The 25,523-nt window shown below is 35.6% G+C and overlaps 1 protein-coding gene and 1 non-coding gene across 5 annotated transcripts in view; one reads left to right on the forward strand and one right to left on the reverse strand.

The window, feature by feature from the left end:
- UGGT2 (UDP-glucose glycoprotein glucosyltransferase 2) overlaps positions 1 to 25,523 on the forward strand; it is a 74,428-nt gene that overhangs the window by 20,975 nt on the left and 27,930 nt on the right. For all 4 annotated transcript variants that reach the window (XR_008211682.1, XM_052705821.1, XM_052705819.1 and 1 more), the window contains exons 8-21: positions 43 to 143; positions 1,924 to 2,023; positions 5,178 to 5,238; positions 9,324 to 9,415; positions 10,918 to 11,068; positions 12,118 to 12,237; positions 15,060 to 15,145; positions 16,292 to 16,427; positions 18,247 to 18,378; positions 19,377 to 19,541; positions 19,969 to 20,092; positions 20,172 to 20,270; positions 23,081 to 23,175; positions 24,081 to 24,287. Coding sequence is in view for 3 of the 4 variants with exons in the window: in XM_052705821.1 (XP_052561781.1) it covers positions 43 to 143; positions 1,924 to 2,023; positions 5,178 to 5,238; positions 9,324 to 9,415; positions 10,918 to 11,068; positions 12,118 to 12,237; positions 15,060 to 15,145; positions 16,292 to 16,427; positions 18,247 to 18,378; positions 19,377 to 19,541; positions 19,969 to 20,092; positions 20,172 to 20,270; positions 23,081 to 23,175; positions 24,081 to 24,287 (1,669 nt within the window). In the remaining variant the exon portion in view is untranslated. The remainder of the gene's footprint in view (positions 1 to 42; positions 144 to 1,923; positions 2,024 to 5,177; positions 5,239 to 9,323; positions 9,416 to 10,917; positions 11,069 to 12,117; positions 12,238 to 15,059; positions 15,146 to 16,291; positions 16,428 to 18,246; positions 18,379 to 19,376; positions 19,542 to 19,968; positions 20,093 to 20,171; positions 20,271 to 23,080; positions 23,176 to 24,080; positions 24,288 to 25,523) is intronic.
- Positions 21,345 to 21,417, reverse strand: TRNAF-GAA (transfer RNA phenylalanine (anticodon GAA)). The gene has a single exon. It is a non-coding gene; the product is annotated as a tRNA-Phe (tRNA).

Consider the following 25,523-nt stretch of genomic DNA (forward strand, 5'->3'; position numbering starts at 1 on the left):
ATATCATTAATTTTATCTTCATTTTAAAACATTTTGGTATAGACAATTGCATCCTGACATGAAAAATAATCTGAAAGAGTTTAAAAAACATCTAATTGAAACTACAAACAGCATGGAACCACTAAAGGTTTGGGAATTACAAGGTATGTAGAATAGTTTTCTGTATTATCACAATGCTATTTTCCTTTATTATGTTGATGTACCAGTAGTCTAATACTTTTTTTTTAATTAAATAAGCATATAGTTTCATTAAAAACAGTACTATATCAGGTATTTTAAAAGAACATGTTACTTCTTATGCTAGCATTATGTGGTAGAAATTGGAGGAAAGTTGAATTCATTTTATGTGATGGAGGACCAATATTAGATTTACTGATTTTAAACACAGAATGTGTTTCTGATGGACATGTTATCTCAAATGTTAAAGTTAGTTTCAGCTCTGATCTCTTTAGTGTCTACCTTTAGAAGCGAGTATAAGGTTTCTGTTTAGTGGTTGCCTTTTCTGTGGTGATGCTGTATAAACAGAAATGAAATTGGTGCTGCAATCCAGACAGCCAGCTCATATAGGTGTTGAAATTATTCAAGCTGGGAAGCTGTTTGTTCAGTGCCAGAAAAGTTGGTACTGACTTGTGAAGAGTACATTTGGGACCTTTTTAGTTGAGGTCTTCAGCTCTTTCTTTGTATGGTACACTGATACTTGTCATCCAGACGTGATTGTTTTCTCTAGTTCATTCTCAGTACCTAATGATACTAGCTGTGTTAGCGGCTCAGCTACTTTCTGGTTTTCTTGATTTAGACTCCAAGTAAGAATTTAACCAAATTTAACCAAAACTCCAGCTGTTAGGCAAACCCTAAACACTATTCAAGAATCCAGTTTAAGAGCCGTATATTTTAGATAAATAATTAGATTTGCTATTCATAATGAAAAACGATGCACAGAGTATCGATGTGATATTCCCTTTAATAACTCATTCTTTTATCTGTGTGAGCACCTTCTGGATTTCTAGTGCTTCATTAGCTTTCAAAGCATACTTTGAGATCTAATTTAAGCTCTGACTCATCTTTTTCCCCAAGATGCCCTACACTGCTCTCTCATCTGTGTTGAGTGCCAAAACAGGGAGGTCTTTAAATACAAGTCTCTGACAAGAGAAAACCAAGAAAGTACAAAGACATACCTGCTTTCCTCAAGGGGATTTGAATATCTGTGCTCTAAGCTGTTCAGCATTAGATGGAAAAGATTAGTAATTTTGAACGATTATGCAAGGCTTTTAAGTACACATCCCCAGTGCACAGCAGATGAGGCATTATTACCTGTAGTAGCAATAACAACTCGGTGTTGCTTCACTTGATCACAGCTCGTGTGGTTGTTGAAAGAGATCTGAAATGTTGGTTATGAAAACAGTGATCTCATTATTAAAAGTATTGCTATAAAATTAAGAAATTTCTAGTGAACTATCCACCTCTCAAACTCCCCTTCTCATTCCACTCGGGTGCACCTTATATCAGGCTGACTCAGAATACAGTCAGAATCAGTACTGACTTCTTAGATTTATTCTATCAGTTCTCTGAAAAACCTGTGAAGTCCCGGAGCTATAAAGACCTTTTTCTGCAGTGCAGTGGGTTGATCCATATCTATGTTTGAACATGATGTATTTATAATGCTGATGTAATACCATGTATTATCTTATTTCACTATGTTTTTGTAAAACCTGGAAATTGCATTTATATTTTGCACAAGATGCCCAAACAGAAGTTGTTTGGGAAGCCCTGATTTTGGTACTTTCAGCTTCTTAAATGCCTGTCTTTTCAACCTCAATAATCTTGTAAAATGTCTAATTGAAACATTAGAAAAAAATGAAGTGTATATGGAAAGGTTTTCTGATTGTAGGCAATATTGATATTACCAGTGTTTTTTTTTCCCAGATCTTAGCTTTCAAGCAGCTGCTCGAATTATGTCTACCCCTGCTTATGATGCCTTAAAGGTGATGAAAGACATAGCTCAGAACTTCCCAATAAGAGCCAGGTATGATACTTCAACTTGTTTTTCAAATTCTTTTTTTATGTTTGTTTTTGAATTTAATAACTGCAATTCCGATTTATACCCAAATTCTGCAGTCAGGTATTCATGTTTTACAGCTTGCTAGATGCATTCCAGACAGTTTCATTGAGTAGATAATAATTCCTCGGAGAATTCATGATTGGTCTCTTAAATGTTTTCCTTCTCTTGCATGAGGTATCCTATAGGCATCCTAATCCTTCATGCACTCGTGGTTGAAGGCCTAGTCCTGGCTTTTACTGGAATTACATTTTCACAGATGCAAAGTTCTGTTGAATTAATAGCAGACCTACTTGCACTAGGAGTAGACAAAATTCTGTTAATTTCATAGGAGATCGACCCACGCTTAGTTCTAAGTACAATATTGTTTATTAGATATGATCCTGGCTTCTGTATGTTAGAGTTTTTACAGGGGAGGATCTGTCTTCAATTACAGGTTAGTTAACAAAAGATCAAGGTAAATTGATTAATAACAATTTCCTTTGTGCTAATATCAAGGATTGCTTTCCTGCAAGACAATTGTACTGCAAATGAGAAATGTTTTTTTCTACATTTAATAAGTTCTTCACGTAATTTATCAGCACTATTTGCTTGAAGTACTGAATTAAAGATGATGCTAAATACGGTCTTTAACTCAGTGTGCTTTCACATTTTATAACTCTTGTTTAACTATCATGTAATGTTTCAATGTCATCTCTGATTTTCTGCTAGCAAAAATCTGCACTGTAATGGAAGTAAAATAAGGTTTAAAATTCCTGAAACATAATTATTACAAAATGGTAAGGTACAAGTTTACACGTGGATTAGCAACTAGGAAATGCAGCTTTTCATTGCAAAGGAGTAGAAATGTACATAATGTTGAACTGCGAGGTCAGTTCTATTCTGTAAAGTACTGGAGAGAAGACAGCATGAAATAGTCTAGGTGGCATTCAGGTCACTGACTTCAAAAGCCATTAACTGTTATATCCCACTCCAACTCCCACTGTCTGTTTGTGGCACTGCAGAACAATTTACCTGCTCTTGAACCATTTTATTTCGATTTTTCTGGGGAAAAGTATAAGACTTTAAATCTACTAAAAGGGAAGTTACAGTTCTCGCCCTGTATAATTTACTGTTATCTTGAACGTGAAAGGTTACAAATATTTAAATAATTTAAAAAATTAGTAGGTCTCCATTGACAACAGTCATAAATCAGAGGGGTACTGTCTAAAAAGAGTGTCCAAAAATTGTTTTACATTCCACATAGTTTAGACATGAAATTGCCTGTTCTTTCATTATGCAAATTTTGGTTTGAAAATGGTGTATAAAAATTTTAGAACTGTAGTTATGAAAATAAAAGTTCAATATTATATGTTCCTTAAAAATTGAAGGATTCTCTAGGCCATAAAAATTAATATGCCGTCCCTTGAAAGTTTCTTCCACTTTCTATTTTATAACCTGCATTTCTGTGTCAGCTGAAATGGATTTTACAAAATATCATCATATTTGAATAGTCTAACAAATGATACATTTCATGTTAATGTTTTGATAAGATTTTATAAGGTAATTTATAGCTTTGATTTCTTATTTATGTTTCAAAAATATCTGTTATTTAAGAATACAGTAACAGGAATTAAAATACTCTTGGGTTTCTTCCTATAATCATAAGCAATAATCATGCACAGCAGTCATTAAGCTCACCCTCCACTGACTGCTGAGGGTGTTTTGACTGTTGTTTAGTACTGTCTTTGACATCACAGTTTGAGTTACACCTTTCCTATTTTGGCCAATTTTAAGCCAACTATGAGCTTGTATAAATACAGTTCCTTCTTGACCACCTACTGCCATTTCATCTCACATTCCAGAAGGGATTCGTGGTAACAAAAAGAACCTACCAGACTATTTACAGGGGATCAGGGGAAAAAGGAACTTACATAGAGAAGGCTAAGCTGTGATGAATTCTGCAAACAAAATGTGGAAATTACATTGTTTGCTCGTAACAAGGTCTCCTTGATCACTTGAATTTTTATTTGAAGTAACTGATCTCAAGTATTATTCCTGACATAGAGAGAATTTATTAACAAGATTTATTAAACTTTTTTTTTTTTTGGAGAGAGTGGAAGTGAGAGTTTCTATATATATAACTGTTATACTGTACATATATAACTGTATATAAATAACTGTTTTGCTACTGTGAGTATTGAAGTTGACTTAATTCTTAATTCTGTTTGGTAATCTTCAGATTTAGAATGACTTCAGTTTTTCTTTAAGCCCCATCCAGATTTCCTAAACCATACACAGTTACCATACATACCATACAGTTACACCATACATTTTTTTTGTGTTTGGGGAGAAAATATGTAGACAGTAGAGTAATTAAGTTAGCGCTTACTAGGATAATCACATTTAGATTAATATGGCTTGGGACTTCTTGTAATCTGATTAGATTAATTTTCTTCTGGGTGTACTTCACCTTAGCCTGATAGTGATAAACTCAGACCTCGTGGCAGGCGAAGGAAAAAGTCTTGAAAGGTAAATAAGATAAAAAAGAAGATTATCTCTTAGAAGTAGAATGGCTAAGAAAAGTAAATTTTCAACTGCTTGTGAATACTCAACATGTTCTTAATCAGTAAATCTCTTTTCTAATCTCTCAGCCAATTTTAAAGAAGTCATTCTTTGCATATGTTTTTGCAAAAGAAAGGGCAAAGCATCAGATTGTGTCCTTAGCCACCTGCGCTTTAACGCTGAGTAGTGATGAGTTATTAACATAACTTAAAATATACAGATATGACATTTGGTTAGGTAATATTTTAGATGATCTTGATGATGATCTATGACTTACTTTTTTATAGTATGCATACTATTTTTCAGATAGGTAAGAGGAAAGACTGAGTGTTGTGTAAAAAAAAGGTAATAATACTACTTCAACAACACAGCATAACTTTGAAACTTACATTAACTAGAGTAGCACAGGAGAAGATATTTGTTTTAAAAATAAAACATAAGACTATGCATTGAGACATTTTGTCTCAATTATAGCATTTTTCAATTCAGTACACTAAATATGATATTAAAATAATTTTGCATTCATTTAATTTTACAATGAAAACGTTTGAGTGTGGCTGGTATTTTATTTTTACAGATCATTGACCAGAGTGCCTGTCGACAAGCAAATGAGAAATGAAATAGAAGAAAATCAGAAGGTTTGCTTTTATTTCTTCCAGTACCCATTTGAGTTACTGTCGTATTGCTGCATTTGGACATCTGTATGAGTGCAGCAACTTTCACATGGTTTCTTTCAGAGCAGAAGTGTTATCATCATGTACTACATAAATAATATTGAAATTCTCAATTCATTATTTTTATTTTCTGCTGTTCTTGGCACTTCTGCCTTTCACCCTCTTTGCTTTGCAGAATTAGGCAAGGACAGACAGTTTTTTATGGAGCACTGTGTTCAGTCTTTCACTGTATGCTATGATAGCTGTTAATCTTCTCTAGTACTTGGTATTGAATCTAGGTCTGCTGTTCATCTCACAGGGTGTGTCGGTTTGGAGCTTTCCACATTCCTGTTGTCACCTGTACAACTCTTCTGCAGGCTATATTGAACATCATCTGTGATAAATGGTGGATTTATTTTCATCCTTGCTGCACTGCATCTTTTGTTCGTTGTGTCACACAGAGAATCATCTGTGTGTTTTGGCTGATCTCAGGTCAATGCTAAGGTGCCTCTTTGCTTTTTCTGTCTCAGTATGGAGTTTGGATTTGTTGTTTCAAATTCAGTATTAAACAATAGCCGCCAAGCTTTTAGATTTGCTCACATGAAATGACAAATGATCATTCTTTTGTTTTTAACAAATCTTTTAAAGACCTGGTTGTTTTTGTATCACTTGGTCATGTAAATGTCATCCTTGACTGGATGGCATATCCGTGTACTTAATCTTTCTTTAATATTTATTACCCAGTTTTTAGTTGACATTGCTATTGACTTGACAACCATTGTTAAGCAATGTGTACTCAAGAAGCAGACATTTCTTCAAGTGGCTGTTTGCTGTCGAAGAGGGAGAGTGGTGAACAAACCCTGTAACTAGTTTTGGAAAATCTGATTTCTTGTTGTGTGCCAATTAAGTTCTGAGTAGGCAACATTCAGCTGATTTTTTCTGTGACTTCTGTTGGTCAGAACATATGTTTTGGTATGATGTTAAGACTGACCAGCCAGTGCAGTGATGGAGTTTATTTCTTACTTAAGGCACTCTGCAACTTTTCTAACTTCCTCTTTTGCGATTTTTTCACCATCTTGTGCCCTTCACCCTTCTTGTGCCCAAGGTGCTGTATTGATTCTTGGGTAGATGATGCATTTCGGTGTTTTCTCTGAGATCTTAAGGTGAGCTTTGCATTATGGAGACTTCTTGCTTCTTCCTCTAGTAAAAAGTTTTATAGTTTTTGCTCATAGAAGCAGCGCAGTATCTGCACCCCCCTCCATGGCTTTCATTCTACATCTGAGACGTGTTTTTCTGTATCTCCTTGTTGTAAAGGGCGTAGTCAAGATAAAGCAAAATGTAGCCCTGTCATAGTTTCTTCAGAGTATATGAATGTTAAGATCAGGTCCTTCTATACCACTTGATGAAGTCTTTACAGTGTATTGCTTCAAGTACAGTTCTGTAAACACAAAAAACAATTTCTTAAGCAAGATCTACTTCTCTACCCCAAAAATGCACAAAAATTAAACATATATCAGGAATTAAAATGAATATTACTATTAAATACGAGGACTAGGCAAGTAAATAAGATTTGATTTGGAAAGGAGATAACTAAACTTAGACACATCTATATCAGTACCTAAACTCATTCTATAACAGTGGAGGTATATTCAGTGGACATGAAAAACAATTCAGCTCACTCGGTGGTTATTTTGTGGGTGTGACTGAGCTGCTTATACTTGGATTTCTGATGTCATTTGAGATGCCACAGGGCATCTGAGATAGCCACACAAGTCTGGTGATCATAATATGGGGACATCCTTTCTCCATGACTTGTACTTTCCAGACTTCATCTTGAAACCTTGCAGCGTCTCAAATGACATTGGAAATCTTTGTGGTTGATTATGTGAATCACTTTTATGATTCCATAGACTGTATTGAATACATTAACTATAACAGGATCTTAGGTACTTAAGTTTATGTTTCATATTACATCCTACTTGAGACTACAGGTCTTTGCACAGCTAAAAACTAAAATATGTTGAATAAAAATAGGGAAACTTCCTGAACACTGCACAATAAATTGACATGTGCATTCTTGAACTGTAGTACATCCATCTAGCAGCAGGAGAGATATGATCTCATGCTGTGAGTAACTGAACGATTCCCTCTCAAGATAATGAAAGTTGAATAGTAAATGTAATGGGAGAAAATAAAGGTATTAAAAGTTGAAAGGCATGTGATGATTTAGATGTAATTAGTTGATAACTAACTAAAAAATAGACAAAGAACTCATATATATATATATATATAAAGAAGAAGATCCAGTTAAACAAAACTTCCAGTGTAATAATTTGCTGACAGTTTAGCAAGAAGATAGTATATGGATGTTATGGGCATTAAATTCTAGTGCTGGATGCCTAAATGCTCCTTCTATCATTGTTTGTTAAGGCAGATGGATAAATCAAATGCCTAGCATCAAAATTATGTGATATGTCTCAGCTCTGTTCTCCTGCAGTGATAATGAAGGATTTGAAAACCCTACAGAATTCCATTTCAGCATCTAGTGACTGATACTTCTTTGTTCTTACATTTTGCTAAGTTAATGTTTGTATGACCTAAGTCAGCCAGTTGCAGTTTTATTAATATCTTATTAATCATAGAATCATCAAGGTAGGAAAGACATACACAATTGTTTAGTCCAACTGTCCACCTACCACCAACATTTCCACACTAGAACATATTTCTTAGTACAACATCTGAACAGTTCTTGAATACATCAACCTTCTCCCTGTGAAGCCCATTCCAGTGCCTAACCACTCTTTCGAAGAAGAAATGTTTCCAGATGTCCAATCTGAACCTCCCTTGGTCCAGTTTGAGGCCATTCTCTCTTATCCTATACTGTTACCTGGGAGAAGAGGCCAATCCCCACCTCACCACAACCTCCCTTCAGCTGTAGAGAGCTTCCTCTTCTCCAGACTAAACAGTCGCAGTTCCCTCAGCAGCTCCTCATAAGGCTTGTGCTTCAGATGTCTCACCCTGACTGGAATCCTCCTTATGTTTGCTGTCTGTTCCTTGAATCAAGTGACAATAATGGGGAATTTTCTGTAGTTACAGGACTCTGTGGCACAACTCTGGTTTTGAAACCATGGTCAGAATTAGATTTGCTAACTACAGATGCAATCTTATAAGTGGAATAATATACAGTACAAGCTGCTTGGTCTAAGTGTGCTTTTCTTGAAACTGTATTTTTTGTTGTGTTATGCAATAAGTGAAAGCTAAATGGGGGGAAAAAGTTTCTTTTTTTCCCACTTCCTAGTTCTCTTTTGGGAATTATGTTAGATGTGGAAATCTGACAGTTCCTCATGATGTGAGCTTAAGTAAACTGCTGTTGTTGCTCCTGTTATCTTGCTATGGCCACTGTTAGTTTGAACAGCATGGTGCCTCACTGCTTTCTGGGAAAAAAAAAATTATAAGGCAGTCTGTACTAAAAACTTCCTTCTTCACTCGTTTATTTACGTATTGTGGAGTTTTTTCTTCTTTGGAAAGCAAGGATATGCTTCTGCTCCTTGTCTGTTTTTTTTCAAGGTACCTTTGATAAATGAGATTGTTTGCTTCTAATCTATCTTTACTGTATTCCCCCAAGTTGCTACTGCACATTTTTTGAATACTGGAAGATTTTGAGAAAGCTGGTTTCTAGTAGAGGACTGAAGGCCACATATAGGATCTCCATTTGGAAGTTAATGGATTTTAGGAAGAGTGTTCTTGGGGTAATTTTTCAAAAAAATGAGTCGTATTTTTATATTTGTGTGTATTTTCACTTTTGGTCAGTAGACACTGAGAATGTGTACAAGTAGGAGTGTGTAGGTTGTTTTTTGGGGCATATTCACTTATATTTTCTGAAGGTATGGAAGTGTAGAAGTATGCTTTCAGTATTTTTACTAATAACACTCAGATAAAAGAAGTTACCATGCTGAAGAGATTTGATGTGTCTGTTCTGTAGAATTACTTATAGTTTTGTACATACGCCTGTGTCTGTGTGTTAGTGTTTACATATACCTAAATAATCAGCCATACTTTTCATTTCTAAGCACCTTCATGAAACACTTGGAATCCAACCTGGTGAAGCACGTTTATTTCTAAATGGCCTTCATATTGACCTGGATTTTCATGATCCATTTAGGTAAGACAATATGTTTGTCTTGAAAATTGCAGGATTACAAAGAATACTGGAGTTGTGCTCATGGTGACAATGTGTTGCTCTCTGGGATCCAGGAAATATTCCAAAAGAGAGTTTTGCCTTGAATACCAACAGTGTGGAAGAAATTGAAAAAAGTATTTTTTCTAGGAATGTCTGTTCTGTAACATTTATAATTTCATGTCTTCCCACTTAAAATTAATTTGGAAATGGAAGAGATTCAACATGTATGCATACAAAGATGGGAAGAATGCTTCTGAAAAAAACAAATAAAGTGCTATCTCATCTTCATTTTATAAGAATCAGGGGGAAAAAAAATAAGTATTCAGCTGGATTATTTCAGGCATGTCAGTGAGTCTGTGTCTGGTAATTTTTTTCCAATGAATTCTGTTGTTATGATCTGGCTTAAAAAATCTCTTTGCAGTTTGTGTAATTACAGTATAATTATATTTCCTATGATTTGCCTCTCAAAATTTGTTGTCATTTTCCATTCTTTATGTTGTCAACAGCAGGACGGACTTGAGTACTTCAAAATCATCATTGTTGGTTTTTACTGTCCATAAATTTGCTGATAGTAAGACAGAAGGGTTTTTTTTTTTTTCCTTCTCCTGTCATTTGGCAACCTGCAATTCTTATTTTTTATTTTCTCACCATCAATGCATTCTCCATCATGGAGATACATAAACTTTATTGATTCTAGCATTTGTATTTGTTTTGTTTTGTTTTTTAAACTTACCTTTTTTTCTCAGCCAGAGTGTTGAGTAGAGACAGTTGCATCTTCTTTTTTTTAATAATGATGCAAATAATAGTAGGCATATTAAAATGATAATTCTAAGTCCAATTTCAATTAATTTAGAAGAAACTTCTCAGAATAGGGAAAACTCAGAATGAAATGGAAATGAAGACATGTAAAATCTGTGTTCTAACAAGCAAGTATTTCAGGCTTGCTTCCTGTTGCTATATTGAATTTTCAAATTGCAGCAAGTATTACAGAGTCCTCTGGGGGCTTTCTTCACATCACCTTAGCTATGTGTTTCCTCTCCACCATTTCCATAGCCCTGCCTTGATGCAGACATAGGGCTTGCCTTTGTCTCCATTGATTGCTGCCTATCTCCAGGTCTGCAAAGCTGCTGCTTAGAGTACCCACTCTTGGGTTTCTGCCTCAACCAGGACAGTGCAACAAGCAGCCTTCCAGTTTGCTGTCCTGCCACTTCTTCTTAAAGATAGAGGAAATTCCTTCGTGTAAAATAAATGTGAATAAACAGGAGTTATATGATCTGTTATAATTCTGTTTTGAAATATGTTGAAGATACATATGTGCGGTGGTAGGAATAAACTTTGGTTTTGACAGTGACAGCAAGAGAACATTAGAATTATTTTTAATGCTAAAAATAAGCCTTGGATTAAGAGTCTGTGAAATATTTTTCCTTTTTATGCTTTGAAAAGAATTCTATATAGTCATTATGCATTTTGTTTTCCTGAAAAAGTATTTTAGAGACACTTAAAGTGGAAGGGAAAGTAATGCATGGCCTTCATGAACTTGGAATCCAGGAGGAAATCCTGAGTAAATTTATGAGATTGCATATTCATCCAGCAGATAACAGCTATGCACTAGACATTCGTCACTCTTCAATAATAGTGAGTATTTAAAGAATTATTTGTTTGAATACTATATATTTATTAACCCTATCTAAGAAAAGTCCTGGGGTTTTGGGTTTTGTTTTGAAATACTGCACATAAAAACATATTTTTGAGGGTGGAATCTCTTCAGTGTATTTTAGGGTTAACTTTCTCTTGTGTATGCCTCAGTAAAATTGGAACATGTAGGATGTTTAGAAGAAGAGTGGATTGAAGAGTAGTTACAAATCATAATCGAATTTGACTTTGAAGCAACTGATCTCGCTGTGTAACATCTTTGTGTTATGGAAGGCTGCAAAGTGTACCTTACAAATATAAGTGAATTGTGGAGAACATAGAGGTGCTCACAGTTGTCCAATGTCCAACTTTTCAAAGTTTATCTTTGGTCCTAGTTTTCAAAACAAAGATTATGTGCAAATGGAAAGGCATCAAAATACTCATTTTCTTCAACTGAAAGAAGCTTGTATCTTTCTTTTGTTTGCCAGTTTTAGTTAGTTTGCACACAAAACGGTATAAGAGCAGTAGACATTAATAATAATGTGAAACTGAAAGGAAAAGGTGGAACTGTATTTTTAGAGACACATAAATATAGACTGAAATTGACAATATATTAATTACTCAGTTGTTCTGATATATAGTAAGTGCTACAGCAGGTGACAGATAAACATTGCATGTTTTTCAGTATGGTTATGTTCTGTTACACACATAGCTGCCTGATTAGCTGTTAAGACCTTAGTGTTGCAAAAGTACTTTTCACACTTGAAATAATGTTTTTATTTGCATCTTGATACAGAACACGAGGGATCTTTTTTCCTCTTCCTTTCGTAATTAGTTTTATAACATACTGCGAATTGAAAAATATGTAGTGTTATTGAAAATAAAGGATCTGTTAATTTTACAATCTATTTCCTGTTGCTAATTAAGAAAAGAGGGTAAGTGATTTTACTTTTTCCGGATTTTCGGTGTATTTCAGTACAGCTTTATTTGTACATCCATATTTTATCCGTTAGGTAACGTGTGTTTTTAAATGGTTGGCTTTTTTGTTTTAGTGGATTAACAACATAGAAAAGGACCGCAGCTACGTTGCATGGCCTGCAAGCTATCAGGAACTGCTAAAACCCACATTTCCTGGAGTTATACCACAGATCAGACGCAATTTATATAATTTGGTAAGTTTGGAGAAGTTGATTTTTTGCACAGTATGTATGTATTGCTATATGCACAGACAGGTTATTGAAAAACTCACATACTTTGTGAGCCTGCTGCTTGTGTTGTCAGTCTGATGTGATTAGTAACATGATTTCTAGAAGTGTTATTTATTTTATCTACTGAGCATAGCAGATTTTTGGTGATTTATTTATATGAAATTATCTCAGAATTATAATTAATATTAAATATTGCATTCTGCAAAAAGAGTTTCTTGGTAACCTAGACTTCTTTTCTAATCATGATGTAAGTATGTGTATGTTGGTACATTTTGTGTACATTTGGCCATGGATAATAGACAACGGATATTAATGATCAAAGACAGAAGAAATATACAGTACTGCATCTTCAAATTAAATTCTTCAAAGTAGGTAAGAGTAAAGGATCATAAGTGAAGACTCTAAAACTGGAGTTCAAAAACCTTACTTAAAGTAAGCTTACTACAAGAGCTGTGTATTACTTGTCAAGGAAGAATAGAATTGAGTTGGAAGGACCCTTAAAGGTCATCCAGTCCAGCTCCCCTGCGAAGAACTGGGACACCTACAGCTAGATCAGGGTGCTCAGAGCAACAAGAAATTATTTTTAAATCTGTCTGATTTCCCACAACAGTTAACTTGTGAATGTCCAACTGAGATTAGTTAATTGAGAAATTTCTTATTATAGATGCTGCCATAAAAAGCAATATTTTAATTCCCTATTTATTTTTTAGTTTAGAGGCATTGCAAGCAAGCTGTTAATCTGTGTTTATGCTATGCAACTGACCTCATTATACATTAACCTCTTAGTTTACTGAAATCATAGAATCATAGAATCGCTCAGGTTGGAAAAGACCTTAAAGACCATCGAGTCCAACCATGACCTAACCATACTACCCCAACTCTAACAACCCTCTGCTAAATCATGTCCCTGAGCACCACATCCAAACGGTTTTTAAACACATCCAGGGATGGTGACTCAACCATAGACCAACAGCCTATTCCAGTCCTTAACAACCCTTTCAGTAAAGAAGTGTTTCCTGATATCCAACCTAAACTTACCCTGGCGAAACGTAAGGTCATTTCCCCTCATCCTGTCACCAGTGAGGAGAGACCATCCTTCATAGAGTCACCATTGTGATTAGTAAGTAAACAGCACTATGAAGAGACAAAAGGTGACGACTGAAATTATGTACCAGCAGGCCACCAACTTCTAGAGGAAAGCTTCATTTTAAAACTGTTTTAGAAAGTGTTACCAGTTTCCTGGAAGACTCACCTCTGGTTTAGGTTTCCTTCTCAAGCAATTAGGTTGCCTTTATATATCGTTGAAGAGTTACACGTGGAAATGCAAAATAATGAAAGATCCGCCTGGATATATAATTTAAGAGGTGGAAAGAATACATGGGATTAGCACTGAAGGATGCAGGAAGGGAGTTATTCAAGCCCTGCAAGGAAAAAAATGTTGTGAATTTCTTCCGATTTGTTGGATAAAATAATTAACACTCTTCAATCTCTCTGCCAAGGAAATTATATAAATGATAATCAAAATGCAGTATTTTTGCAGTTTGACAGAGAAATGCAAACTTTTAAAATTTTTTTTTAGTAAAGAGGAAAATAAATCATGAGCTACTTCCACATAATGAATAAAGCATCAATGACTTATTTTTTTTTTAAATTAATACTAGTGTATAATTATTGCTTACCTAACAAAAAGTGCTTATGATTATTTTCTTTAAAATAACACAAAATTAATATTATTTTGGGGGGTTGGGGTAGCTCTGCTGCTTCCTTCTGCTGTATTGTAATTCTTGGACCTTCGTGACAACACGTTTTTTTTCCAAAGGACATTTGCTGAGTGCACTGCAAAGAATAGTTTCTACTCAATGATTGAACCAAATATCAGTATTCCATTTTTTTTCCTCCCCATAACATTGTTTTCTTCCTTTTACACTCTGCAGTGTCTGACTTTGGCATTGTTTTGTCAGGAGTTTCCTTACTACATATAGATAATTCCCAATTATCAATTTATTTTCTTCATACAACATTATTGACTAAAGATGGTGCTTAATTGTCCTTGTTACAGAAAGATTAGGTTCAAAGGCATACTAATTATAGAGGTCTGTAGCCTATTTTTTCCTCTGTATAATTATGTATGACTTAGTAAGTTAAGGAAGCAGCTATTGCAGATTTAAATTAAAATAATTACAAAAGGAATTTGCGTGAAGCTCAGTGTATTAAAAGAAAACGAAAATACAAACAATATGATTAAAAAATGCATATTTGTAATGAAGCACAAATTGTGTATAATATATATTGCATAAGTATTTAGTGTACCAATGTGATGATTAAATCTGCATAAGTATAATCTATCCATGCAGACAAATACCAGATTTAGATTCGATGTATGCTTTAAAGAGTATTTTATACCTCAAGCTTCAACAAGTGAAACAGTGAATACAAGCCTATGTGAGACAGGAGAGAAGAATTTCTTCCAGTTCTCCTTTTTTTAGTTAAAGTCTTATGTCAACATATTCTGTTTACCTGTTTTAGTTTGGTTTTCACGACAGAAGAGAGTTAGATGCAAATAGTAATGGAAAAATTAGCATTCCATCCTTTGAAGTATAATTAAAAAAATAAAACAGTGACTCAGTATTTCCTCCAAATTCATTAATTCTGAAGTTTTCTTCTTTTTTTACTATTAATGGTTTCTTACAATTAGTGTTATAGGAAATTGAAAATAGTTGGAGTGCATAGCGCTGAAATTAGCATGAAGAAAAAATATTGGTCTGTAATATCTTTTCTCTTACTAGGTACTTTTTGTTGATCCTGTCCAAAAAGATACAGATGATTATATGAAACTGGTGGAATTATTCTATCATCATAATGTACCACTTCGGTAAGGAAAACCTGAAGGAAAGTCTTGAAAGGAAGCTGCTTTCCTTTTTACATCTTTATTCTGTAGGGAAAGGTGTGAATTCTAATGAAGTCCAATGCCACAACATTCTAATAAGCCATTATCTGTATGCTACTCTCGTTAAGCCTGTGAAGTATTAAAAATTCTGAAGCTAATGAGCTGAAAGAGATTATATGCCTGACTGTGTGAAAGATGTACTGCAAACACCTGATAAAAAGTTATATTCACAAATACTCCTGCTGGATGCCCATGTGAAATTGCATGCTAAGCAAAATGAATATCCTGTAAGAAGGCAGATAATTGGTAAAAACACAATTTGAGATTTTTTGTTTGTTTTAGTTCTTTGAATTGTGTTTACTGCATGTAATGTTGTTGTTTTAAAAATATCTAAAGACCAAACTGAGACTGACCTCAGAAGAAATTGGTCATCCAAGTCTGAACAAGGAATCACCCAAGAGGAGGAGATGCTTTCCAGCTGTTCCTTTGCCTACTTTATGACAAAATGAATTGTTCTTTGAAGCATCTGTTTTCTCAGGTTGTGAGAGGGTGCCCAAACGAGATCCAGAGTTCAGCAAGATGAAGTCCATGTTAAGTATTAAAAATCTTCCAATGAAATAGCTTTTGTTTCCCCAGTAAATTACAGGATCTAAAATTTTAAGTTGCCTTTAAACTTTTACTAGTTCTGATTTTTTTTTTTTCATTTTTTTTATCATTATTTGGTGACAAAAAAAAAAAGTAACAGAAAGCAGATTTATCTGTGCATCTCTGTCACTATTTGCTTCAGTCCTTGAGGAGAACGTATCACAGAACCTAATTTGCCTTTCCTGGAACAAAACAACATAAGAGCAGCCAAATGGGGTCAGACCAAAGAAGAATTTAGATCAGTTTGTCTGCAATAGGCTGAAAGGAGCTGCCTGAGAAAGAACAGGCCAACTGGGTATTTTGCCTGAATATTTTCACAATCTTCATACGTTTGGAGGTCAAAGAATTTCAGACCTAGATACAGTTTCTGGCTGTTTAGCAACCTTCAGTGCATAAACTTTTATATTTCTCCTTCGAATTCATGTACTAGAATGTGTATAAAATCAGTGCTTTCTTAAAATGTGTGATCCTTTTGTTTCTTTATAGAATTGGATTTGTTTTCATTTTAAATACAGAAGAAGAAATTGATGGAAATGAAGATGCTGGAATAGCTCTTTGGAGAACTTTTAATTATGTTGCGGAGGAATCCGACACCTTTCAAGCCACTACCTGCATAATTAATGTTAGTTTATTTTACAAGAAATCTATTTTTTTAAAGTTGGTTACTTGTCTACATAGTTAGGATTTTTCTGCCTTGTGTCAACATGGTAGATTTGCACTTACTTCACATGAAAGCAAATTATTAAGAAGTGTATAGCATTAATTTACCCCATAATTATTTGAAAAAAAATATTTTCCTTCTCTGGAAACCAACATTCATGTTTTAGCTATATATGGGCTTCTTTTGAGGACATAAAGAAGTAGACACGTATCTTGCGTATGTGGAGAAACAGCAAAATGATTTGGAAAATCATAATGGAAATGTGGAAAAATGATGCTTGGTATTATTCTTGGTAACATCATGTACCTGTCTCTGTTCTGCATCTCTTGAAGATGCATTGTAAACTTGCCCTGGCAGTTTTATATGCTTTGGAAAACCTTTGTTATTCTGTAGCACAGAACGCGCAGCAGAGTAAGATGAGTTGTGCTGGGTCATGCTTAGGCTGCTTTTGAGTGTCAAAACCATGGAAATATTGCAGAGTTGCAGTTTAAGAAACAAGTAGAGAAGATGTAGATTCATGTAGAGAGAAAAATTTCAGAGACAAAGGAGGAGATGACTGTAGGGAAATAAAGTGAACAGTCTATGTGAAGAGTCTTCAAGCATGAATAAAAACAGAGTATCCTATTAATACATTATATTTCTTTTCTACACTTTGTTTTCTGCTGTTCAGTGCCTAAAAACTAATGTTAAAGGGATTTTATAAACAGGAAGGAAATCAACTTTTTACACAGGTAAATAGTGATAGGACAAGAAGGAATGGTTTTAAAATGAAGGATGAGGTGCTGGCACAGGCTGCCCAGAGAGCTTGTGAATGCCCTGTCCCCGGAGGTATTTAAGGACAGGTTGGATGGGCCCTGGGCAGTCTGGTCTATGACTCGATCTAGCTGCAGGTAATCCTGGCTGTGACAGGGGGTTGGAACATGATGATCCTTGAGGTCCCTCCCAACCCAAGCCATTCTATGACTCTAATGTCATAAACTCAGAAAGCTAAAGATAAAAAGAATTGAAGTCATGAGGAGTACCTGCGAGTGTTAGAATCTGAAACACAGCCATGACTGCTATCCATGACCACATTAAAAATATCACTTCACAGTGCTTTATTTTTTTTAAAAAAAGAACATTTTTTCTATTTCATATTTCCAGTTTATTTCACATAATGTCATGATATGAAAAAGAGGAGATGATAAATATAGGTTGACAAAAATAAGATTCAGTAAAACAAAGCCTCAGAGATACCCATAGCTGTAGAGATAAATGGATTAGACTGATCTCATTTGAAAAGAAATGAGAATTGTTTCCTCATTCAGATTTATTTTGTATGTTTGATGGAAGTAATGAAATCTCATGCTATGAAATAAAGTAGCGAGGTAGGGAAAAAATATTGATTACCTATTCAGGTTTGAATTCATCCCATATAGATTCAGGTAACCAATGGTGGTTATGTAGACTAAATTAAGAATTTAGATTCCTTCTCTCCTTGGTGGAGGGAAATAAGATTTTACATTTAGTTCACATAAGTGTGTTTTCTTTCCTTCTTCAAATTTAAACTAAAGATATAAAAGTAGCTTTATCAAAACAGTGAAAAATTGTGTGTATGTGTGATGGTGGTAATTACTAAAGGAATATAAAGGTTGCAGTACAGCAACTAAAGCAATATAATACTATACCAATATAAAAATTACTGCAGCACTATAAAAACATGAGATTTATTTCATTTTTATTTTCTTTTATGGATTTTATTATTACAGAAATTACTTTTTTTCTGTTATAATTTTTACAGATGTACCATGAAGTGAAAGATGGAAATGTTCTGACAGTGAATCATGTGAAAAATATTCTTAGAAGAGAATACCCTTATGCTGATGTTCAGAGCATACTAGGTGTTCATTCTGAGTATGATGAAGGGAGGAAGGTATGTTGAGAGCTGAATGGTAAGAAATATTGCAGTTTGTACACAGTTGAGTCTCTACATTTGCTAAGCTGGAAGGCTACTAAATATTAAAGCAAGTAAATACTGTAGTTTTGAGTTGAAGTTTTCTTCAGTCACCGATCAGTTTTAGTGGAAATGCTGAAAGGGTTTCTGTATTGCAGCTCTCACTGTTAAAATTTACTACTGCCAACTGTTTTCAGGAGCAGAATTTTTTTATTTTTTCCTGGTAAGCATGTCTCCCACTCTCAAGAAACTGTTTATCTGTGTGTTCTGTGTGAGGAGCTGAAGCCCATCTTCTCAGCAAATTGCTGGTTCCTTTAGTTGTGCTTTCAGGTTAGTTTCCTTTGGGAAGGACAACTCAGGGACTGAGCTGCCTCTACAGTAGGACTATGGGACTGCAGTGAAATTCTGAGAGGAGACAGTGGGATGGCAGGAAGATGAATACAGATACTGCATAGAGTTTGTGGCCATCCGTAAAAGGTGAAGGGAATTACTCTGGTTCCATTTTTATTTGTATTTTTGTCACTGAGTTTGGTAATGCTTGCCTTTCATATAAGCTTGGCTTCTAAATGTGAAAACCTTTTGAGGGTTTTTGGGATGCCACCTTTGGAGAAGGGCTTTGATACAACCAAAGTAGTTCGAGGTGGATCAAATGTAGGCTTTTTCTCAGAAGTTATTGGCTAAGAATACTGAGCAAAATAAAATAATATTTCTCAGCAAGATGATAAGAGCAGAAATTTTAAAATCCATATAGAGGTCAAATCAAATGCTTTGTCATTCTCTTTCAGAATTGAGTGCAGCATGTCCTGTTTGTTTCCAAACAGTTCCCATTTTGTCCTTGCTACTCAAGAAAATCTGTGATAACAAGCAGTACCGAGAGATTTGAGTTTGTTGTCTCTTTGTACTAGTTTCTTTCTTTTTTTTTCTTTCTGTAGTCAGTCACAATCCATTTAATCCTGTGATATTTCTGATATATTCAGGCAGGAGCAACCTTTTATAAAAAGACCGGCCTGGGTCCGTTACCTCAAGCTCTGTTTAATGGTGTGCCCTTCAACAAAGAAGAGATGAATGCTGCAGAGTTAGAGGCCGTTATTCTTCAGAGAATTATGGATGCCAGTGGGTTCTTCCAGAGGGCAATGTTCATGGTATGTTTAAAATTTCTAAATGAATGCAAGATGAATTATTTGGCAATTTAAGTTGTGGATTGTGTTTTTTGCAATGAGTTGGTGTAAAATTAATAATATGAAGGCTGAAGTTGCGTTGTTATTTAAATTTACGGTCATTATTTTGAAACAGTGTATTTAGATTATACAGATATAAGGAGCAACTAAGCTTATTCAAGTCACATGGAATTTTTCAACCAGAAACTGAGAACATGTTATAGCTGTTCTTTGGAAAATGTGCATCTGATATTTTGAATTGCTACCTGTGTGACATATTATTGACTGGAAGCTGTCCATAGCTTTTATAGATTTAGCTTTAAATTCTGTTGACAGAATGTGTGGTAGTCTTTGTTTGTCTTAAAACTATCAGGATACTGATTTCTGTATTTTTTTTCCCCTTTTAATACAGGGTTTGTTAAATGATCACATAAATGCAGTAGATTTTCTTATGGATCAGAACAATGTCGTTTCTCATATAAACCCCAGAATTCTTGGAGCAGAAAGGAAATACCTGCATTTCAGATCTACATCTGGTAACTACTTTTCTGAGTGTAATTGTTTACTGTTACTTTCCTTGTTTAAGTCTAACACGTTGTATTTTGCATTTTGCAGTTCCATTTGATGTGCAGGACTTCTCTACTTTCTCCTTTTTGGACTCACAAGATAAAAGTGCTGTAATTTCAGACAGCATGAAGTATTTAACAAAAAAGGGTACGTTAATTTTGTTAGAGTATATGACTGTGTGCATATGGTGTGTGTATGGGTATTACAAACTGATGAAATTTGACAGTGAAATATCCCAAGTAAATAAGTGTTTCAAAGATGTCAGGTATGTAGGAAAGTATCCCAATATGGATTACAGAATGGCTTGGGTTAGAAGAGACCTTAAAGATCATCCAATTCTAATCCCTCTGCCTTGGATGGGGTTGCCACCCACTAGGTCAGGCTGCTCAGTGCCCCATCCAGGTTCCAGGGATGCCCCATCCATAGCTTTTCTGGACAGCATGTTCAGTGCCTCACCACGTTCTCAGTAAAAAATTTCCACCAAACATCTAACCTCTTTTAGTCTAAAGCTGTTATCAGTGATCCTATCAATCACAATCCGACCATGCAAAAATTTGTACTCCATCTTCTTTGTGAACCCCTTTAAGTTCTGAAAGGTCACAGTGAGGTCTCCCTGTACCCTTCTCCAGACTGAGCAGAAGCTCAGCTCCCTCAGCCTGTCTTTATGTGAGAGGTGCTCCAGGTCCTCTTGACCATCTTTGAGGCCTTCCTCTGGACCTATTACGAAAGCTCCACGCCTTTCTTTTGCTGCGGGCTCCAGAGCTGAGTGCAGTACTCGAGATGGGGCTTCGCATGGGCAGAGCAGGGGAGGACAGCCACTTCCCTCATGATGCTGGCCACCAAGGCGGATCCCTGAAGGAGGTTCCACTCATCACTGGCCTCCGTATCGGGACATTAAGCCAGTGGCCACAAGTCTGGCTGCAGCCACCCAGCTAAGGCCTCATCCACTGATCAGTCAAACCTTCGAACACAAACCTCTCCAACTAGAGATAAGAATGTGCTGTGGGAGCATGAAAGAGGCCTTACAGAAGTCCAGGAAGATGACAACATGGGTTGGTCTTCCCTGGGCAACTGATGTATTCTCACTCTAGCATAGAAGACCACCAGACTGGTCAGGCATGGTCTGCCCTGAGTGAAGCCGAGCTAAGGGACGGATTGAGGCGGTCTGTCCTGCGTGCGCCTTCACGTTGCTTCTGGGAGGATCTGTTCCATAAAATGTTCTGCCGAAACCCGGGATTGAACCAGGGACCTTTAGATCTTCAGTCTAACGCTCTCCCAGCTGAGCTATTTCGGCTTACAGTTTGGTGTCCCAGCCATCTCCTTTTAGGAGCCAAATTATATCCTATTGTTGTAAACATAAATGGTAACAACTTGGTAGTTATTTTAGATTTTAAAGGGCATATTCAGTTTTCAGACTACTCTTATTTACAGTATTATAATATGAAGGCTGGAGTTCTTTGTAATATCTATATGCAAATTACGCATTTCTGCAGTTTGATGATGATTGATTTTATTTATTATTTCCTATTTATTTTGCCTCTAATTAGATTTTGGTATTTGAAGATTCGTGTTTCTATAGCAAATGAAAAAAAATGTGTTCTGATGGATTGTCACTCGTACATTTTATCTTGCTAAAACCCATGGGTTTTTGTACAGTTAAAATACTTTGATGTAATGTATTGCATGTATATCCCTCTGAGTTACACTGTGAGAACATCTTCTCATAGTTGACTACTGCTGATTTACAGTATCCCATCATGGAACAGAATATTTCTGTTAGCAAAGTGCTATTCTTTCAGTAATTATTTATGTGGCATTTACATGGGTTTTACTTGCTCCGCTATCAGAAACATATTTAACATTTTTTTAGGATAAATTTATTCATCTCTATTTGATTCTCCATCTACAAGCAGAAGGATGTATGAGTTGGCTGTAAATGATGACTGGCTTTCAATCTGTAGGCTCATTTCAAAGGAATAGATCTCCTGTAATCCTATAGACTATAAGCTGGAGGCTGCATTTCCAATCTCTATTGCCATTGTGTTTCTCTGGAAATGAACAAACCTTAACCACACCTTCTTCCTAGAATCTCACCAGAACCTTGTAAAATTCCACTCTCATATCTGCTTGTACCATTTAGGGAACATACAGTAAACCTGAGCAGACTCTCTTTTCTAGAGATGATTTTGTAAATGTTTTTCATGAATCATTGCTCTTCAGTGAAGAATAAAGAGCAGGCACGTGTAGACCAGGAAAAATGAAAATTTTCTGAATACACACCTATGTTATAGTTATATAACTATGTTATATTTTCTTAATACACACTTATGTTGGGCTGTATTTGATATATTCCCATTTATACCCAGATGCAGTAATTTTTACCCTGCTTTTGAAGGGCTCTTGTTGAAGGACTCTGCCTTTGCTGTTGGGGAATATGAATAGCCAAACTTATGCTTTCTTACAGCTTTCTTATAACTACTTAATTATTTTCATGTCTGACTATATGATCGAACTTCTCCACAGGTTTATGTCAAACCTTTGATAAAATGGGTCTTGTTAAAGGAAGCTAGCTTACTATTTGGGGCCATAGTGTTTCAGTGTATAAGAACAGATCAACTCTTAATGACTGTTGCATATTCACAGAATCACAAAATATGCCAACTTGGAAGTGGGCTCCAACGATGGTCAAGTCCACATCGTAGTCCCACACAGAACTATTGAAAGTTCAAACCCTATATTTGAGTGTTATCCAAATTCTTCTTAAACTCTGGTATTAATGTAATAAAGTTCCTCCTGAGCATTTTATTTCTATCTGATTTGCCACATTAGATACTTACAGTTGAAGTCTTAAAGTTGAAGTTAGCAGTCAGCTACACTCAGACTTCAAAATCTTGAACAAATTAATTCATTGTTGATGATTCTCCAGAATGTAAAGCAGGATTATCTTTAATTTTCAGATGAAGATGCATTATATGCTGTGACTGTCTGGATTATCGCAGATTTTGATCATCCATCTGGGAGACGACTGCTTTCTAATGCCTTGAAACACCTGGTGAGTTTCTGGCTCATGTATCATAATATTATTTTGAAAATAACCAGTGTATTTTAACTTAATCTGAAAAAACTAGCGATGTCTTGGCTGGAAGAGACTTCTTCAGCATCTCAGCGTATGTACAGCATTGTGGGGGGCAAGGCCAGCTGCTGCAGCATCAAGTTAAGAAGAAGGATGACTTGCTTTCATTGGCTTGCTGTGCATCTCGTAACGTAGCATGGTGCCCAGCTTGTCCTCCTGCAAGTGAGAGAGAGCACCCTTCTCTGTTTGAAGAACCCTTTTATCAAGGGCTGATGTTTAAATTTTGCAGTTTAATTACGTTGACAACCACTGATTCATCCTTCAGTTTTGTATTCTTTATTACAGTGGAGTGTATTTACCTTTTCTTCAGTTAGTGACACTGTTTGGTCCTATCCTAGAGTCATCAGTCTCTCATACTAAGATTTAAGTGCCGTCAATTATCTTAGCCAGTGAGAGAGTTTCCTGCTGATTAAGGGCAAGGTGATAAGTGGATAAATTACCTTGTATCCATTCTGTGCTCAGTTTGATATTTTTCGAAAAAACAATTTAAAAGCACATCTACAAAACCAATCCTGAAGTCCATAAATGAACATTTGTTCATTTGTACTCTGCAGAATGCTTGAAGGTAATTGTTTTATCAAAAAAAAAAAAAATTGAATTCCTCTAATGTGTCACAGAATAGGTAAATCCTTATTAATAGCATTTTTGCTGGTAGTTGAAGTTCTGAATTAGGCACTCCTGTGTATTTTCTAAACACAAATTGCTCCAAAAAGTTAAAGGGTAAAGGACATTTTAAACTAAGGGCATTATAATACATACACATGCATTTAGTAACAGCAGATGGAACTGTAAAATTATGCATTACTCTGTGTTTTTCATTGCAGAAAACAAGCAGTCATATACGAATTGGGGTTTTGAACAATCCTTCATCAAAAATAAAGGAAGAGAACACAGCCATTGCAAGAGGAATTTTGACAGCTTTCCTAACACAAAGCAACAGAAGCTTAAAAAGTTTCCTAAGTAAACTCACAAAGGAAGAGACAGCAAAATCCCTTGCTGCTGGAACTAAAATTGTTAAAATCCTCCTCCCAGTGAGTGCAAACTGAAGTGGGCTACTTTCTTTTTCATTTCAAATGTTTTATTTTTTCTTGTAAGGGCATGCAGTTGAGAGGAACAGATTTAAGCTTCACAGTTTTGGGGCCAGCAGATTCAGTGCTTTTTGACAACCTTAATGTGATGAGGAATAGGCAATTTCTCTAAGGTAAAGGAAGAAAATACGAGAGTACTGAAAAATATAGAACGGATAATGGATTACTGAGACTAAAATAGTTTATTTTTCATCCTTATTTCAAAGCTTGCTCTTCATTAATGTTTTAATGTTTATCAAGAATTAAGGGTTCAGAACTAATTATTTTTACCTTGCTGTTGCAGTCATGTAATAGGTGCAGACTGAAGCAGCTGAGATGAATGAGCGTTGTATATGTTGGTCAACAGTTCTTGGTGCATTTCTATGAAAATTCATTGGCTGAAAATACAAATGTTTCTGACTTCGAAGTTTGAATATAGAGTAAATCTGAGTTACCAAATAACTGCTGCAAACTACAGTTTGTTTCTGAAGCTGTGCACTTTAGTATTTTAGAACAAACAATATTTGAAAGACTAGGAGAACTCTCAGGCACCGTTTTGGAAAAAAAATTGATTGGCTCTTCTGGGTCCCTTGTTCTTTCATTGTGAAATAAACTTTGAGAGATACAAGGTTAGCTAATGTAGGGTATGTTACTAATGAGTAATTACATTAACGAGTCTGCATGTTTCTACCTAGAAAGTACATATCAGTACAGTTTAATATAGAAAGATAATTTTGAGAGGCAATGTGCGGTTTCACTGTAAGCATGGCAGAGTTCCAGCATTTCTTTCCACTTTGGTTTGTTATGTGTGTTACTGGATGCTTTTGGAGTCCCTGAACATGTCTGGGAGTGCTTCGCCCCTGTCCTATCCGGGGTCCTTCCCAGCACAGTGGTGTCAAGGGGAATGTCTTCACAAAGAGATTGATGAGGTGCTGGCACAGGCTGCCCAGAGAGGTTGTGCATGCCCCAGCCCTGGAGGTGTTCAAGGCCAGGTTGGATGGGGCCCTGAGCAGCCTGGTCTAGTTCCAGATCTGGAGGTCAATGGCCCTGCCTGTGACTGGGGGGTTGGAAGTTGATGATCCCTGGGGCCCCTTCCAATACAAGCCATTTTATGATTCCATTCTATGGTTAAGCTGAATCAAATGAACATGTTAAAATAGGTGTTAGTTTTTAGAGTAAAGTATTTTTTGTACTTTTTAC

The sequence above is a fragment of the Tympanuchus pallidicinctus genome, unplaced genomic scaffold (genome assembly GCF_026119805.1).
Source record: "Tympanuchus pallidicinctus isolate F22 unplaced genomic scaffold, pur_lepc_1.0 scaffold6, whole genome shotgun sequence".
NCBI lineage: Eukaryota > Metazoa > Chordata > Aves > Galliformes > Phasianidae > Tympanuchus > Tympanuchus pallidicinctus.